The sequence below is a fragment of the Myotis myotis genome, unplaced genomic scaffold (genome assembly GCF_014108235.1).
Source record: "Myotis myotis isolate mMyoMyo1 unplaced genomic scaffold, mMyoMyo1.p scaffold_m19_p_15, whole genome shotgun sequence".
Taxonomy (NCBI): domain Eukaryota; kingdom Metazoa; phylum Chordata; class Mammalia; order Chiroptera; family Vespertilionidae; genus Myotis; species Myotis myotis.
The window spans coordinates 33,046,118-33,065,943 of NW_023416319.1; the positions used below are offsets into that span (position 1 = coordinate 33,046,118).

Genomic DNA, 19,826 nt, shown 5'->3' on the forward strand with positions numbered 1-19,826 from the left:
GGTCCCTGACGAGAGTGGGACAGCTGCAGGATGTTGGAGCAGGTGAGTGGGAGGCGCCAGGCCAAGGCGGGTGCGAGCGGGGGCCCAATCGCCCCACCGATCGCCCTGCAGATGGCAAACAGCGGCAGCGGTGGGGTTCGGGCGCTGAGGGAGCCGGGCAGGGGGCCCGGCCTTGATCCATCACCCTGCAGGGGAGATGTTGGAGCAGGTGAGGGGGTGGCGTCAGGCCAAGGCAAGGTGCTAGGCGGGGGTCCAGGCTGGGATGCAGAGCTGCGAGGCTGGGGGCGCGAGCTGGGGCCCAATCTCCGCAGGCCACCCCAAGGGACCCCACCTGTGTAGGAATTTGTGCACTAGGCCTCTAGTTAGAAATAAAAGGATATTAAGTTATTTAGCCCAATAGTCTCATTTACATGGAAGGATGTAAATGTGCTCATTTCATGGTGTGTTGAGCTTATGAAAATTTCACTGGGCTATACTCTCATGATATATACACTTTTCTGTATGTATTTTTTATTTCAATAAAAAAAAAAGTCTTAAGAAATGTCAAAAGGAGAAATGGTGAAATCTACCCACAGCCTTATTGTTAGTAAGTGGTAGAGCCAGAATCCAAAGACCCCAAGCCCAGCATTCTTGCCAATTACAGTAGTCACCCTTATCCATGGTTTCCCTTTCCCTGGTTTTGGTTACCCTCAGTCAATTGTGGTTTGCAAACATTAAAAGGAAAATTCCAGAAATAAACAATTCATAATTTTAAGTTGTGTGCCATTCTGAGCAACATATAATGAAATCTCTAGCCATCCACTTTGTCCCGTCCAGGAGCTGAATTAATCTTTTGTCCAGCGTATCCACACTGTATATGCTATCCATCCATTAGTCACTCAGTAACCCTCTTGGTTATCAGATTGACTGTCTCAGTATCACAGTACTTGTGTTCAAATAACCCTTATTTTCCTAATAATGGCCCCAACGCCATTCACATAAAGAATATTGTGATAATCGCTCTATTTTAGTATTAGTTATTGTTATCTTTTACTGTGCCTAATTTATAAATTAAACTTTATCGTAAGTATGGATGTATAAAAAAACAAGCATGGCTTATATAGGGCTGGATACTTATTCACGGTTTCAGGCACCCCGTGGAATACTAGTATATCCACTGCAGATAAGGGAGAGCTGCTGTACCAGAGAATGGCTTAAGTGCACATTTAATTTAAGACGAGGTTATGACCACTGAGATAGCACTTAGCTCTCAATACCTGTGACTCTTTCACACTCCTCCCTGATCATGAACTGACCCCTGCCATTTCAGGTCCTCTCCAGTGTGGGCCAGAACAGAATACACTGAAATATTTATATGACACACAGAGGGGAATATTCTGTGCCCATGTTTTAAAAGAAAAAATTCATTTGAAATACCAAACTTTCCTAATAGTTGAGCTGTCTGTATACCCAATGAGAAATACTTAGATACTTCATGATTTTAAGATTCAAATCTCATAAATGGTTGTCTGACACCATAAGGGCATGGCCTTTCTCTGTTGTTTAACAAATAGCATTTACATTGAGAGTCAGTGTTTACAAATGTAATAAGCACGATGGAATCAAAACACAGATATTATTACTGGCATAATTAAAAAGTTTCCTGTTTCATCCTCAAAGTAGGACTTCAAATCTATGTTCCTTAATGCATGTTATTAATTCCACAAGGAAATCCAGAGTCTGGGAAGCTGGGGGTGGGGATGAAGGTGTAATTTTCAACCAAACCCTCTGTTTTATAAAGTACATACTTTATTGTCAATTATGTAATAAATTCTTAAATCACTTTTGCCTAACACATGAATCTTTGAAAAAATTAAGCTTAAGGAAAAAATGATTAGAAATTCTTTGACAGATGAAAATGGCAATTTGAAAACTGCTTTAAAAAAATTTTCTATTTCCACACTGCCACCTGCTGCTTACTTAGAGAAAAGCTGACATCTTTTTCAAAAATTTATTTTTATTTAAGTGTAGTTGGTATACAATCTTATATTGGTTATATTAGTTTCAGATGTATAATACAGTGATTTAACATTTTTAAACCTTAAAATCTGATCACTCCACTAATTCTGGTAATCATCTGTCACCATGTACACTTATTACAATATTGTTGTCTATATTTCCCTTCCCCTTTCACCTCTCCCTCAACCTCTCCCTTCTAGTAACCATCCCTTTGGTCTCTGTTTCTATGAATATCTTTTTGTTTTATTTGTTTGTTTTCTGATTCCACATGTAAGTGAAACCATATGGTATTTGTCTTTCTCTGTCTGACTTATTTTACTTAGCACAATACCCTGTAGGTCCATCCATGTTGTCACAAATGGCAAGATTTCATTCTTTTCCATTGCTGCATAATATTCCAGTGTGTGTGTGTGTGTGTGTGTGTGTGTGTGTGTGTGTGTGTGACATTTTCTTTATCCATTCATCTATCATTGGACACCTGGGTTGCTTTCATATCTTGGTTATTGTAAACAACGCTGCAATGAGCATAGGGGTACATATATCTTTTCAAATGATTGTGTTCATTTTATTTTGATAAATACCAGGAAGTGGAATTTCTGAGTCATAGTTTTTGAAGAATCTCCATACTGTTTTCCACAAGGGCTATACCAGTTTGCAGTCCCACCAACAGTACAAGGATTCTTTTTTCTCCACATCCTCACCAACATGTTATTTGTTGACTTTTTTATAATAGCCATTCTGACTAGTGTGGGATGGTATCTCATTGTGGTTTTGATTAGCATTTCCTTAATGGTTAGTAATGTTGAGCATCTTTTCATATGTCTGGTAGCCATCTGTATGTCTTCTTTAGAGAAATGTTTTTTTTCATGTCCTCTGCCCATTTTTCAATCAGATTAATTTTTTGTTATTGAGTTGTTTGAGTTTCTTATATATTTTGGGTATCAATTCCTTATCAGATATATTTAATTTGTTAATATATTCTCCCAGGCATTAAGGTTGCCTTTTTGTGTTGCTGAAGGTTTCCTTTGACGTGTATTAGCTCTTTAGTTTGATGTAGTCACATTTATTTGTTTGTTTGTTTCCATTGCTCAAAGGACATGTCCAAAAAGATATTACTCAGAGTGATGTTAGATAGTTTACTTCCTATTTTCTTCTAGGAGTTTTATGGTTTCAAGCTTTACATTTAAGTCTTTAACCCATTTTGAGTTTATTTTTGTATATGTTGTTGGAGAGTGGTCCAGTTTTCTTTTTTGCATGTACCTGTCCAGGTTTTCCAATACCACTTGTTGAAGAGCCTGTCATTACTCCAGTGCATATTTTTACCTCCTTTGTCATAGATTAGTTGACCATATAAGCAAGAGTTTATTTCTGGGCTCTCTCTTCTGCTCCATTGACCTGTGTGTCTGTTTTTGTGCCAGTACTATCCTGTTTTGATTATTTGATATACTACAAAGTATAATTTGAGATCAGGGAAGGTGATACCTCCAACTTTGTTCCTCTTTCTCAAGATTTCTTTGGCTATTTGGGGTCTTTTGTGGCCACATTTATTCTAATTCTGAAAAGAATGACATTAGTATTTTGATAGGAATTCCTTTTAATCTGTAAACTGCTTTGGGTAATATGGTCATTTTGACCATATTAATTCTTCCAAACCATGAGCACGGTATATTCTTCCATTAGTGTCCTTTTCAATTTCTTTCATCAATGTCTTACAGTTTCAGAGTAGAAGTTTTTCACCTCCTTGGTTAAGTTTATTCCTGGGTATTTTACACTTTTTGATGCAGTTGTAAATGGGATTGTTTTCTTCATTTATCCTTCTGATTGTTTGTTATTAATGTACAGCAATGCGACAGGAAAACCTGACATCTTTTCTCTGATCCAGGACTTAGACCAAAAGACAAAATAAACACACATAAGAATCTAATGTCATTGGCAATAAGCACCAAAAGAAAGGTCCAGATCATGTGTTTTGGGTTTACAAAAAAGGGAGATCACCAGGGGCCAAGGAACTAAGTCTTGAACTGAGCCATGAAGTCTGGTTATGTGATTTTCCAATATGTAATTATTATTATTAGATAGTTTCGGGAAAGAAATTATTCCCTTCAGGACATAAATTCACTTCCATGCCCTTCTCTCTTCCAGAAAGTTTCAGAGTCCCAAAATTGGTCAGATGGCCAGGCCTGCTTCACTGAAGCCATATGTAGGCCGGTGGTGTGGGAGGCACTTAGACAGACATGAGCAGAGCAAGGACGATGGGCCAGGTACAGAAGGTCACCAGGATGGAAAGCCTCAGGTGCCTAGCAAAGGACAACTGTAGGGTGGGACCTTGCCCTAGGGTGACCTTCCCTCCTCTAGCATATGGCTCGTCATGCTGTTTGGACCCCTGGCCTTTCCTCACTAGAGATAACATTCGGCCTCAGTTGTATTTCAGCTCCAGGACCAGAAAAGCAGCACTAGACAAGCGACCCCATGCTGACCTCAGGACCAGCTGCATTGAATAATGACACCCCAACCCTGGCACTGACCAATCAATCAGTGGAGACACCAACCCTGAAAGGACACACCTGGAAAGCTGATAAGTATCCTATTAAGATCTTTCCCTGAGACCTGCCCTAAAATCTCCACCCATAAAACTCTTAGGACTGGGTACCCAGTGGGCTCTCCCGCCTGAGGGCACACTCACCTTTCCCTCCCCCCTCCCTCCCCTTAGGGGTGTTACCATTACCTTCCTCACTCCCAAGCTCTAAGGGCCCTCCTTGGCCTCTATAACTTGTTTCCTCAGCCCATTTCTTCTATGAATTACTTCTTCTACCTCTGTGATTTCTAAGTAAATGTTCTCTTATAGTTTGAGTCTTGGCTCTGAATTCTTTCCTAGCCAGAACTCAAGTACTGAAGTTGCTGAACCCAGGTCTGGTCTGACCCTACCAGTCTAACACCCAGTGCCATTCTAGCTGCCTACAACAATGGTACAATGATAAAGAAAATAGAGCAGTAACCAGGTTGTGACTGCAGTGGAACAAGGATTTCCTAGCTGAGTAGACTGGGCCCACAAGAGTCCTACCTTCCTCCTAAAAAGCAGGGGACCCAACAAAAGAGCACTCCTTCCTCCTGCTGAGACCAGGAATTTTATTATTTTATTAAAAAAAATTTTTTTTTTTATTGATTTCAGAGAGGAAGGGAGAGAGAAACATCAAAGATAAGAGAGAATCACTGATTGGAGCCCGAAAGCCAGGCATGAGTCCTGACCGGGACTCGAACCGTGACCTCCTGAGAGCAAGAATTTTAAATTCATCCTCTCTCTGAGGAAGAGAAAGGCACGAAGGAGCCGCATCCACTCAAATCCTTGATTCTATGTACAGTATTGACTGCTTTCTCTGTTGGTTAGTTTGACAGTATTATGTAGGGATGGAGGAGAGCTTAACTAAACCCTGCCATTCTTCTCACCAATCCTGGAACTACCTAATACTCTGTGAACTGGCCACTGACACAGAATCTTTGTAGGAGGCAGAATTTCAGTCCTGCTTGAAAGAGGTAACAGTTTCTGGGAGTAAAATCTACATATATATGATCACACCCAGCTCTGCCAGCCAGCACTCACATTCAACAAGCCTGTGGGCCATAATGACTCACTTAACAGAGGTGGGGAACCTTTTTTCTGCCAACGGCCATTTGTACATTTACAACATCATCTGCTTAATATAAATCACTTAACAAAAATTTATGTTGCCATGAAAAAAAGCTCCTAGATTTATTGAATTTCAAGTCCCACCTGTGGTTGCCTTGGCAGGGCCAGACCAAATGACTTCTCAGGCCTTACACGGCCCACAGGCGGATGTTTCCATCCCTGCACTAGATTAATTTAGGGATAGATTTATTGACTCTGCAATTTGAGGGGCTTTGTAGAAACAAAAGATCTCCCTGCTGTTTCAGCAACTCTATTGTCTAAAAAATGGTCCCACCCTTCTTGAACTAGTTCAGTTTCCTTTCATTCCTTCTGTATCATTCAGGTTTTAGCCAGAGAAACAGAACCAGAAGAAGACATGTAGGTTGGGGCAACAATAGGTTTATAGTTGTTCTTACGGAAAATAATATAATAATTTATAAATCATAATATAAGAATAAACTGTGTTCCATGTACTCACAACTATAAACCAACCCTATATATTAAGAGGTTTATCACCAGGAATTGGCTTATGCAATTGTGGGATCTGGCTAGGCAAGGAAGGGCGGGTGAGAACTTGGCACAGGCTGAACTACAGCCCACAGGCAGAACTTCTTAACTTGGAAAAGCTCATCTCTTCTCTTAAGGCCTTTCAACAGATTGAATCAGTCCGCCAGATTATCTGGGATAATCATCCTTTCTTAAAAGTCAACTGATTATGGAGTTTGAGCATACCTACAAAATACCTTCACAGCAACACCTATATTAGTGTTTGAATAATTGGGGAATGTGGCCTAGCCAAATTGACAATGACCATCACACCTCCCAACCATCACAATCTCTCCTTCTCCAGACAAATTTACTCAACCAAAGTGCATCATCTGCAATGAAGACTCCACACTTGTGCATACGAGGACTATGCATGGCCCGCCCTCTTCCTGACCGTCCACCTTATACAGCCCATCCTCCTGTGTGGCCCACCTATCTTATAAAACTCCAAAGATTGTCTGGTTCCTGCTATTCTCCTTGATATTTGGGATGTCTCAAATTATCAGTAACCTTTTCTTTTTCCTGTCTCTTCCTTGAGACTACTAATCCCTTCTAGCACAGAGGAGAGGAGATTGTGGGGGAGTATAATGATGGTGAGCTGGTTATCAATATACAACTCAGAGAGGTAGGCTCTTTGGTACTTAGGCTCTTTGGTACTCATCTTTATGCATCCTGAGGATAATCTGCACAGACAAATCTTGTCAGAGGAAGAAGTATTTTCTCCTCAACTACTCAAGTTTCAAAGAGAAGGAATTAAGATTATGAAGACTGTAAAGTTAAGAATTGCATTTTTTTTTATAGCTCTAATATGCTACTCAACTACTGTCCAAATCTAGGTTTGTCAGAGACAAGTGGTGGTCCTTTAAATTTCAGATGCTTAGGCACAATCTTGACAAAGTTCTAGCTCTCCCTCCTGCTCACCCCTCTAGAAATGTCTTTGTCTTTCATCCTGAAGGGACCCTTTCTTTTACAGATTCTTTGGGACTGCTTAGGAAAATAATTTTATTGTGGGTAACTCTGGTTCCCTACTAAGCAATATTTATTGAGCATTTACCATACAAGCACATAAGGTAGGTACTTTTATTACCTCCCATTTAAAGATGAAGAAATAGGCTTAGCAGGTTAGAAAACTGGGGCTCAGGTGCCACTTTCTCTTAGAGAATGGGTTTCAAATTGGCTAGGTCACTCAACCTGGAGGACAATAATGCCCATCTCAGTGCGTTGTTTTTAGGATCAACTAAGATCAAGTAAGTGAAAGTGGCTGGACTGAGCCAGGCACACAGGGCACTTAGTGAACTTAAGGGACAAGTATATGAAGAATAGAATGTCTATGCTGCTGGGCAATGGTACTTACTCTGTTGCCTTGCTCAATTGTAAAGTTCCAGAGGTCACATCACAGAACTAATCAAAGATGACGCCTACCCTGCCTTCTCTGGACAAAACTGAGGAAAGAAAATAACACATTTTTCTCACATATGATATGACCTGCCTATATCAGAATCATCTGGGGAACTAGTTAAAAGAAGACTCCTGGGCCCACCACCCTCTCCACACCACTCACAGATGGGTAGGAAATTGGCTTTTTGGACAAACTCCAGTAATGCATACATATTCCTGAACTTAAGAGCAACTGTAGCCTGGTTGTTGTGGCCCAGTGATTAAGTGTCTACCTCTGAACCAGGAGGTAACCTGTTTGATTCCCAGTCAGGGCATATGACTGAGTTGCTGGCTTAATCCCCAGTGGGAGGCGTGCAGGAGGCAGCCAATCAATGATTCTCTCTCATCATCGATCCTTCTATCTCTCTTTCCCTCGCTCTTCCTCTCTGAAATCAATTTAAAATTTTTTTTTTAAAAAGCAACTTTTTATAAGCCCATCTTTTATAAAAAAGATGTGTGTGTGTGTGTATACATATATATATATATGCACATATGTATAGATTATCTTTTATCAAAAAGAATGCAAAGATGCCCATTTACGTGTGTTTTTCACCAAAACCCCACAAAAAAAACACAGAACTATTGAACATAATTTATTTTTCATGATTTATGTGGCAGAAGCAGTGCCACATCAAGCAGAAACATACAATAGTTCCCTTTATAAATATGTCTAAGCAAATCATACATCAAGAAATTCTAAATAGAGAGGCTTAAACGTAGCTCCCAACTGAAAATCACGTTGGGGGCTTTTAAAAATTCACATATCTGGGCCCCAGTGTAGACTGACTGACTTAGAATGCCTAATGATCAAATCCAGGTGATTATATGCTGAAATTTTTCTATAGGTGATTCTAACAATCCCCCTGGTTAAGAAACACTGACAATCATTTGAATCACCAACATGAGATACTTTTCCCATTTCCAAGATATTGATCTGTTTGTTTCTCTGTAGAACAAAGTTCTCAAAAAAGTAAATGGTTAATGTGGTGCACATACTTGTAGACCCCTCTTGCTAATTCTATATTACCAAAGTTTTCAGGATTTGTCCTTTAATTTATGCTATGAAGAGCCAAGGGAAGCCAACATCACATATGTTCAGTGGACAACAATTAAGTGCACACATACACATACAACATACACACACACACACACCCTTAAGGGGTGGCTCTTCAGCCATCATTCTTTCCCACCATTTCCTCATTGTCTAATCCTTTGGTCTCCTTATTCTATGCTCATCTTCAAAAGCTGTAATTACCTGCTCCAAGTACCTCCTCTCCTAGTTAATGACATGAAAGTTAAGTGACTTGCACAAGATCTCTCAGCTAAATAGTGGTAGAACCAGGACTTGAAGTAGTTTCTGACTTAAGACCAACATCCCACCCCCCACACCAGTACTTGTTGTCTCCTCTGAACTTCGGTGGGATACTCTCTATCTCCAGCCTCAAGCAGGGCTGGCTTCACGGGCTTGTGACCTATGCAAGTACACAGGGCTTAGCTCTTAGCAAGGCCACACCATGATTTGCTGTTCTATTGTTTTCTTTATTTTTTTTTAACAAGATCCCTGCATTTTCATTTTGCACGGGGGCCTGCAAATTATGCAGCCAACCTTGCCTACAAGTAACAGGAGCTGCTCCTGGCCCTTGTGACAGAGTTAACTTAGAAAAAGGATAGAGTGCAGTTTCATTTTCAGAGTCTCAGCCTCAGCTCTGACCAGCAAGGTAGCTACATTTCTGTTTAACTTAATATCTGCTAATAAAAATGGTGACTAACTGGAGAACATTAAAAAATTCTCTCCCCTTCACATTAGATCATTTTCTCAAAATTAATACGTATATTAACATATAAATGATCGTCCACTTGTACTTTGTAGTTTTACAAACAATTCACATTTTGAAAAACCCTTTCAGACAAGATCATGCATGTTCAGGGTGGTAAAAACCCTTTCAAACAAATCTTGGGAAAACTTTTACTGTTTATCTTGAGCTCAAAATGACAGTATAATTTTCATTTGTTTGGTTATGTTTAATGATCTTATGCGACATGGCCAGATGATCCAACATTGTTTTTCAGGTCTTGTTTTTGTTTTTTTAAGTTGGATGTATTTATTTTTTTACTTTATTTTTAATTATTAAATGGCATGCAATATTATATTAGTATGAAGTACACAACATAGTGATTCAACATTTTATACCTTACAAAGTGATCATCACAATAAGTCTAATAACCATCAAGTCTAATAACCAGTCACTCACTGTACATAGTCATTAGGAGCAAGTCTTAGTTTTAACTTAACATCAATTGTAAGCAACTGTTTTTGTTTCATTTTGTTTTGTTTTAAGAAGTCCCCTTTATGATTTAGTAAAGACAACATTTCAAAAAAAGAAATGGCTAATGCATTTTATTTCCATTCCAAATTATTTTAGAGCTCAAAAATACCTTACAAATCTCTATATTAAATGTCCTTATTTTCCCTGTAAGAATAGAAATTGTGATTTGCTCAACAAATCACATCAAGTTCACAGCACACAGGAAGATACCCCGGGGCTAATGATCCAATCTACGTCACCAGTTTAGCACACCTGTAAGTTTGCCAACAAGTTACAGTGATAATCACTAAATATTACCGCAGAGTTTAAACTATTATACCAGAAATTGAAGTGCCATATGATTTTAAGTCTTAAAATTAATATAAAAGCCCCTCTGCTATTTTCTCTGTAAAGATTATATGAATCACTATTATATCAGATATAAATGTTTATCAAGAATATTACTTTTGGAGACATTATATGAAGGTCACACAAAATATATCACATATATCTTATTAAAAAACGCTATATTAAAATCCTTAATAGCGTCATCATTGTGAGATGGGACTGCCCTTTGCCATGTAAAATTTTTCTTATAAAGGTGATACAAATGTAGAACATGTGATTTGATCACAGCGTATCTGAAATAGAGGCATAATTATGAAACATGTAATAGGACTACCAGCATTCAGTGGACTTGCCTGAATCATTTCCTGAATCACTGCCCTCATTTCCCTGTATCATTCTTACTCATGGAAGTATGTCTCTCACAAGACTGTGAGCCTCTTAAGGACAGAATGATGTGTTTGCTCTTCATCTTTTCATATTCAGCATCTAGCACACTGTCTAGCACACAGTAGCCAATAAATGAATAAAGACATGAATGAATGAATATCCTATGGAATTTCTGTGTTTTCACACAAGCTTATTACAGGTTAAGAGTGGTTATATAATCTCAATGAAGGCAAGAAAAACATGTTATACTTTAAAAACAAATAGCCTACTATGCCTTGCACAGTGTTAATGATGCAGCAAACGTAATTAAATGACTAATGAGTCAGGAGAAGCATACATTTACCCACTTACTTGCAAGCAAGCCGACTCCACTTGCGAGGGATCCGACCCAGGCTGTTTTTCCTTTCCCTTCACCAAAGGCATCCAGCCATTCTAAGTACAAGACTCCCACCGCTATCGGGGACCCATAGCACAGAAACTGAGTGAAGAAGGAGACAAGCACGATCACCCAGCCCCATCCGCCATCAGGTGACTTCTTCATTTCCATCGTAAGGTGAGATCAGGAGGTGCGCCTCTGTGGGTCTGAAACAAAAACAGAAAAGAAAAGCATATTTAGCCGAAACCGGTTTGGCTCAGTGGATAGAGCGTCGGCTTGTGGACTGAAAGGTCCCAGGTTCGATTCCAGTCAAGGGCATGTACCTGGGTTGTGGGCACATCCCCAGTAGGAGATGTGCAGGAGGCAGCTGATCGATGTTTCTCTCTCATCGATGTTTCTAACTCTCTATCTCTCTCTCCCTTCCTCTCTGTAAAAAATCAATAAAATATATTTAAAAAAAAAAAAAGAAAAGCATATTTAGAGTGAGGTGGGGCATAGTATTTTGGAAATATCTTCTAAACTGAAACATAAAAGACGTTTACAAAAAATACACGTGGAAAAGCATAAAATATCACTGGCATATAAAATGAACCTGAAATGTTTTAATTTATGATTTAAATAATACATACATGTGGCTCCAATTTTTTTTTTAATTATAAAAAGGCATAGAGTTAAAAGTCTCCTTCCCAATTTTATCTCCATTCACCACATTTCCAGCCTCATCCAGCCACTGAAATAACTGATTTGGGTTTACTGTTACACTTTGGGTTCTCAGGAAGCAGATTCTTAGCAAGAATAGGTTTTGATCTATCTATTCACTCACCATTACCACATTCATTTAATTACCAAGTCTTTAAAAAAAGTATTTTAAATATATTTTAAGTTCTAGTGGGGCTAAGTTCCTCCTCTCTCTCCCTCCATCATTGCATAGCTTTTCAGTATTTCCTTGGCTCTTCTTGTTTATTTACTTTTTTATATAAATTTCTGAATCTGACTCTAAAAATATCTGATGATGTTTTCATGAGGACTCAAGTTAATTTGCATATCGATTTAAGGAAAATTAATACTTTGTATGATGTTGAGTCTAGCTAAGAACATGGTGTTAATTTCCATTTGTTCAAGTCTACTTTTGTGTTCTAAGTGTTTAAAGTTTTCCCCAACATTTCTTTTTATTTTTATTTTAGATATTTTATCCTTTTTACTAACATTATAATTGGGGTTATTTCTTTGATTTATCTGTTGATGTCTGTATGGTAATTTTGAATCCTACTACCTTACTAAATTCTCTTGCCTGCATTTTAGATGATTCTTTTATGTATATACAACACTTAATAAAATATAGTTATATATTCATCTACAAACCGATAGTTTTACCTCCTTATTTTGAACTTTTATACTCCTGATTTCCTTCTTTTGTCTCTGCATTGAACGGGACACTCAAAATAATGTCAAGTAATAAGAGTATATATCTTTGTCTAGTTTCTAACTTTAGTGGAAATACCTTAAAATGTCAAGGTGCTGCCCCTGAGGCTAAGATAGGTTTATTTCACAAGTTATATGAACATTCATTTTTTTTCTATTTTTGAGTGTTATAAAGAATGCTTACTATGTTTTATCAACTGCATTTCCAGTACCCAAGGAGATGATTATGATTTTTTCCTTATAACTTTTAATGTAATAATGTCTGTATTTTCTACTATTAAGCTATCCTTGAATTATTGGATTACATCTTCCTTGTTTAATGCACTATTTTGATTATATCAATCTACTTAGGGGAATTTTTAAATTCAGAAGTAAGATTTATCTATTTTTATTTTTAATTTTTACTAAGTTTTGGTATCATAATGATAATTTTTTAAAAATTTGAAAATGTTTCTTCTTTTTCTAAGTTCTGAAATAATATATGTGGCAATGCATTTGGAAGTCCAAAGCCTGACCTCCCTGCTCCCACTTAATCTACACCTCCTTGTGTCTCTTCACCATGCCAGGTTTATAGTCAAGGTCAACAGAGTCTTCTTTGCTCAAAGATTTTGCCAAGCCATTGCCCTGGCTGTGGTTTCATCAGATAATAGAGAAAGGCATTAGGAATATCAATCATCCATTCATTCACATCCTTAATTAGATGGTGAGACATTTGGCTAGCTTAAAAGAGTCATAGTTACACCCATCAATTTACCTAAGCTTCAGTAAATACTTTCACTTTGACATTTAGAGCACTAGGCAAAAATCATGTCCCCACCTGCCATAGGCCTTTGCATAAACAACTTGACTATTTAGTAACTGAATCTTCAATATTTTAATATTTCAATATCTAATAACTAAGAACTGAAAGATGTTACAATTTGTGCACAAAACGGTAGCATCTAAAATCCAGTCTCTCGGACCACATAATGGTATTAGCAGACAGAATACTCCAAATATTAAAATCCTTCATCAGAAATTTACTCCCTCCAGTACTTGCTTTATTATAAAAGTAAACAATATAATTCTGGTCTTCTCCTGAATTTAATACTTTGCAATTTTTGTTCAGAATCCCTTTTAAAGAAAAGAGTCTTAATTCCCTAAACTAGATAATGTATGACAGCAATAATCAAACATCTAATGAAACTAAAAGGTTATGGGAAAAAATGCATTTGAGATTCTCCTTCATTTAAATCTTCAAATTATGGAACATTAGGAAAAGTACACATTCACATAGACAAAAAAGCAATAGAATCATGAAAAAGCCAATATTTTTTGGAGGAGGGAGAGTGAAAGGGTGAGGAGGAATATCTTTCCTCCCAGTTTTAGCACCTACCTAGACAGAAATGCCTCTATCCACCCAATACCTTTTCTTGCCTTGCTTTGCCTTACCTTACCTTGCATTGCCTGGGGTGACATTTCAATACATAGGACAAGAAGTCAGGGAAATTCTTCTCACAGGAAATAGTCTAGAGAGCAAACCTTTAAAATACAAAGCTCTCATGTGTACCAACTCTGACTAGAAAGACAAGTTTTTATAAAGTGTTGGCTAACAGCTTCTGACATTTGTTTCGTAGTTTGAGATACAGGTAGTATCAATAGAGCATGGTGAAAAATACCATTTTGTGATTTATTGTTTTCTGTCAGGGTAATACCTTTCTCCTGTAGTTTTCTCTATTCCTTAGATATCTCTCACTTGCTACTTCTCTGATATTCTGTATTCTGTAAGGAGATTTTACAAACAGACTAGTTTTCATTTCCTCCCTTTTGCAATGGTGCCCTTTTTCCTTTGGGGGATTTGGGTCTTCCTTATGCTAAACAGTTGGTGGGACTATTCATCAAGGTTCCTTGATCTTGACCTGTAGAGTGGTACCTGGCCCAAGCAAGGCCAGTGGGATTTCTCTCCTAGGACCCTGAATCTTGAATGAAAGGCTATAAATAATGAAAGAAAGCTATTTAGAGTTTATTGATCCCAATAGTAGTGTATTGAAGAGGCCTTCTGTCAGTTCCTTACCTTGACTCCCTAGGGATACCCAAGCCTAGTTTCTCCAGTCTTCCATTTCATTCTATGAGCTAACTCAGTAAATTATTTTGTTGATGTAGCTGGTGTTCATCTCTTTTACGTGCAACAGAATAAATAAATTGTGAGTATGCAGTAATTTCAAGTTGATAATTTTACCCACCCATACCCCACTTGGTCCCAAAAAGTTAACTTGGGCCAAAAGTTAAACTTTTGAGTAGAGTCCTATGACCACAAAGTATGGAAAATATAGACATGTCATATTTTCATATTTTTGTCCTGAAAAATTCATCTTATTAGCTCCCCTTCTTTATATCTTATGATCCAATGTGATAAAATCGTCTTTCTGACATTCTTTTAAATAAAAACTCTAAGTTAACAAAATTTCTATAATACTTGCAGAAATGCATTATAAAAGCAAAGTTTATTCAAAAGGTGTTTTGATCACTTACAATTTAAATTACATTGCACTAGATACCAAGGGAAATCAGAAGAGATATGACATGTCTGGTCCTTGCCCTCAAGGAGACTATAACCCAGTTAGAAAGGGAAGATATGTGCACAAGAGAGCATATAATTGAGTGTCAAAGAGGTGGATTAATATTAAATGTTTAGGAATCAGATGGAAATGGAAGTAATTAAGATAGGAGCAGGAGTGGAGGCCTCATGAAGTAGGTCAATTGTAAAGAACAATGGAGAGACTCATGAAAGGGTGGCTCTGGCAAGTGGGACAACAAAAGCCTGGGTGTGGGATCAGGATAGGCCTGACAGGTTTGGTGGGAAATGAAGACGGTAGGTTCTCCAGGGCTCCCAGAGGAAAACAGAAACAGGAGGACGGCATGCTCAATTGAAGAAGAAAGTGTCTCAAGAAGCCTGTGTTTATAACCCCCAAATAGAATTCGCAGTTATATAATAGAGCCTAGCATTAATAATCCATTTATATTATCTAAGTTGTGGATTTTCTCCTAAACAAAAATAACAAGATAGGTAAGTACCAGAAGGTATTGTTTTATTTAGACTCGTGTTCCATGAGTATGTTCAAAATTTGGAGCCCTTATTCATATAACTGAATGAAAATATGCTTCTAAGAAACACATAATGGTCATAGTATATTCTAGTACACTCTGAGAATGTGGACTCTTTTAACCACAGTGTTAACAAACCTGGACTCTGCATGACAAAGACATCTTATAAAACTCAAAACCAGAAACTATTTTGAGAGAGCATTGTAATTTTGGGGCAATTTAACCACACTATAGGGTTTGATGGGATATCACAAAATGTTAACTTAAAATTTAAGTGTATTTCTTATCCTTAACTTAATAATTAAATATATTCCACATATTATAAACCTCCATGGGAGAAAAGAGGAGAGCATAAAATAAAAATAACCATAATAAGAAAGTATTAGTCAGTAAAATTTGATTATGGCTAGCATAAAAGATAGCATATCTCTTAAAGCTAGAATTTGTTGTTAAAGGAAAAGGAGAATTAGGTGACTTCCTTCAGTTACATTTATGCCCCTCTTACTATATGGAAGGCTCTAAACCATGTGCCAGGATGTGGAGAGCTGAAACCCTCATACGTGGCTGGTGGGGATGAATTGGTTGCTTGAGCGGTAGGAATGGGAAATGACTTTAAAGGGCACAGAGTTTCTTTTTGGGGTAATAAACATGTTTTAAAATTATGTTTAAATGTTTTAAAAGTAGATTGTGGTACAATTTATGTAACTCTTGAATAAAATCCACCGAACTGTACACATTAAATGGGTGAATTTTATGGTATGTGAATTATAGCTCAACAAAGCTGTTAAAATGAAACATTCAAAAGCTACTGAAAATTATAGTTTGGTTCTGACTCCAATATAGGTAACAAGTTTCATAAACTAAAAGGCACACTTGTTCTGCCAGAAGCACTTCCTATATTGGCACTGCTCTCTCCCTACTGTGACCTTTGACCCTCCAAACATCCAGCGTTTGTTTCCGCCACTGTGGTTTGGGTAACTAAAGATTAAAGAGTCTTGGAAGTCTTGATTTATAAATGTTTCAGTAATTAGTTGCTGTAGATCTCTGGTGTGAGTAACTAGCAACTACTCATTAGAAAGTGGCTTTCAAGTTACCAGGAGTACCTTATGGTTATTAAAGTAATTGCTAACATTTACATTGATAAAAAAAATTCTTTGGAAGTTCATATAAAAAGCATTCTTGGGGTATTCAAAGAAACATGAAGGCAAGGAATTCTTTGGGAATTCTAATAAAATATAGGTAAACAAATATACTAAATATATACTGAAGCTCAGAATTCAAATATAAATTACTTAAATCTCCTTTGATGAAGACAAGTGTAAGAGAGGTAGTTAAGATGTTAAGGTGCAGGTATGTCTACACATCATAAAAGGAGAATCTAAGCAATGAAAACAAAACATAATTTCAGAGTTTCTAATGTAAACATCAGTGACCTTTGGCTGCTTTATGTACACATAGAAGAAGGATGTAAAGAAAATTTTATGAAGCCAGTTAACAATATTTTCAATTGCTTTATAGCTTCCCTTTACTCCTTAGTTTTACCATAATGCTGGGGAAGAGAGGAAGAGGGAAATTTTTCTAATATCTGGTTCTAGAACAGTAGGTACTGGTTAAGAGATATTTATACATAACATTCAGAAAGGGGTTATTAAAGAATGATTACTGTTGGTGAAATAAAGACAAGATAGAACCACCAACTGAAAATAAATCAGACCAGTACCTACTGAGTAATGGTTAAAATCTTGAGCTTTGATATTAGATGTATATCTGGGTTCCAATCCAGCCTATACTATTGACCATGTGTTTTTGAGCCAAATTACTTAATGCCCCTGAGCCTCAGTATTCTCATCTATAAAATGGGATATCAGTGAATTTGAAGTGCAAAGCTCAGTGCCTACCACACAGTAAAAAAAATGTTAATAAATGTTAGCAATTACTTTAATAACTATAAGGTATTCCTGGTAACTTGAAAGTCACTTTCTAAGGAGTAGTTGATAATTACTCACACCAGAGATCTACAGCAACTAGTTACTAAAACATTTATAAATCTAGAGCTTCCAAGCTTTAGTCTTTAGTTATTTCTTAATACTTAGAACATTTAAACCAAGATCTGAATATTGGCACATTACAATTTGGAATGATTCAAAAGAGGTATGTACTACTAGGATTTGTTTTCCTTTCAAGTTTCAAGCTTAAGGCCTAAGCATTTTCAATGTGTTAGGATTCTCAGAATTTGCATTTTTAAGAAGTCACCTTGTGATTCTGACACACGCCATCCACAGATGCACTCTGAAAAACACTGTCCAACCACAGTGGTTCTCACACTGACTACATGGAATCACCTGAGTGATTTAAATATGCCTGATGCCAGGCCAAACCAGCAGACTGAGAATGGCTGCCCTATAGGATAGAAGAACAACTTCTGACCAAATGTCAACTCTTCTGTCCCAATGGAGGAAGGGAAGAAGATAAAAGGGGGGTTCAATCATGGAAAGGGGACCTGGTGCAAGTGGAAACTCTTCTGCTCTGAGCCGATCCACTCCAAGGCAGCAGCCAGCACTTGGCTGTTCTTTTAGCTCTCCCCTGTCATCTATGCTGTCAAGGACAAAGCTTATTTACCCCCAAAGATCTCTACGCATCTAGGTTTCAAATAGAAACAAAAGCAAAAATTCTTATAGGAGTGATGACCGTGGCAAATGTTATTTTCTATGAAATGTTTGGGAAAACACAGAAGGACATCATTGTGTGTGATATGAAATTTAAAAGATGATTGCATCCATTTGTCTGTAGATGTGCAAAAGTTTTTTTTTATGAAAACAGAAATGGTGTAAGAAAGTATCAAACAACTCAAAAACCAACCTCTAACATGCTAACACACCTAAAGGAATTATAAGTTGATAGAAAAGTATCTGTCTCTAAAAAATCAAACTTATGCAAAACAAGAGCAGAATACTATATTTTCTGTGTATAAGATGCCCCCATGTATAAGACGCCCCCCACTTTTTCAACCCAAAATTAAGAAATCAATATTTTGCTGGTTTTCCTCTTAAGGCCTTCTTCTTTTTTGGCATCTTAAGGAGTTGTTCTTCCTGTTTTCTCCACTGTCTGATCATACACTCAGTGGGAGGAGGTCCAAATTGTCTCTCTTCAGCTCTATTTCCATGCTCTTTTGCATAACTGATTAGATTCCATTTGAATTTTGCAGAGTAAGGCAATCGCTTACCCGTATTTATCTTTTTATCTTTTGACATCTTTATGGACTCAGGAAGCTCAGGTTCCTATTGCATCTGTGCACTCTCCACCTCCACCTCCAATTACAGCATCAGCTGATGTCAGTAACAATAAGGCTCGTGATTGGAGGAAGCCTGTTTGACAAGGTATGGGCAGCTACACACAGGCCCAGCTCCCTCCTCACTGACGTCCACGTGTAAGACGCCCCTCTATTTTCAGTCTAACAATTTTAGAAAAAAACGGTGTCTTATACATGGAAAAATACGGTAATTGGACCTTCTCAGGAGAGCATGACTTATTTTTCCAAGTAAGTACTCTGGAGCTCAGACGGAGAACAAAGGACTGGAGAGATGCCTGCTCCCTCTTTGCTTGTGGCATTTGGCACTATTTCCACTGGTGGTGGCAATGCTATTAACCCCACACTTACTTTGATGTGGCCAATCCCCCAAATCTCTAGCTGGTCTGGCTACAGAATGAGCTCAGTTTCTTCCTGTGGCTCCAAGGAGAGCAAGGACACACCATTGCCAGCACAAAGAGAGAAAAGTCTTTTCCTGCCTCTTCCCCATTGTCCCAAATGGCCAAGCCTGGGCACACTGCCTGTGGAGAATCACTCAACCACCCACAATGCCATCCTGCTGCTTTGCAGCAACCCAGGAAAAGATGCAGGGAGAAGCAGCTCCAAGAATCTCCAGGCAGCCAGTGCCAAAATGGTCACCCCACCTCTCTGGCTGGGTCCAAGCCACAGGCCCTGGACAGCCTCTCAGTCCCAGTAGAGCAGTCATGGCAAAACTCTGAGAACATTCTAATGACAATGATAATGTTGATGGTGATTATAATAAAGCTGTCAACATGAAGTTGGATTCACCTACTAATTTGTTCAAATTGGCAAAACAACCTCTCAGTTTAGGGAGGATTAATGGGAGGGGGAAGCTGGGATCTTTTGGTAATAGTATTATGTGGTTCCAATGAATAGTTAGAACAATTTCCACTTTTTTTTTATGTCAATAGCTTCAGTTTCATACAAGTA

At 37.9% G+C, this 19,826-nt stretch overlaps 1 protein-coding gene across 1 annotated transcript in view; it reads right to left on the reverse strand.

The window, feature by feature from the left end:
- SLC16A9 (solute carrier family 16 member 9) overlaps positions 1-19,826 on the reverse strand; it is a 64,306-nt gene that overhangs the window by 21,355 nt on the left and 23,125 nt on the right. Inside the window, exon 2 of the mRNA XM_036336806.1 lies at positions 11,038-11,268. Coding sequence (XP_036192699.1) covers positions 11,038-11,233 — 196 coding nt within the window. The 5' untranslated portion in view covers positions 11,234-11,268. The remainder of the gene's footprint in view (positions 1-11,037; positions 11,269-19,826) is intronic.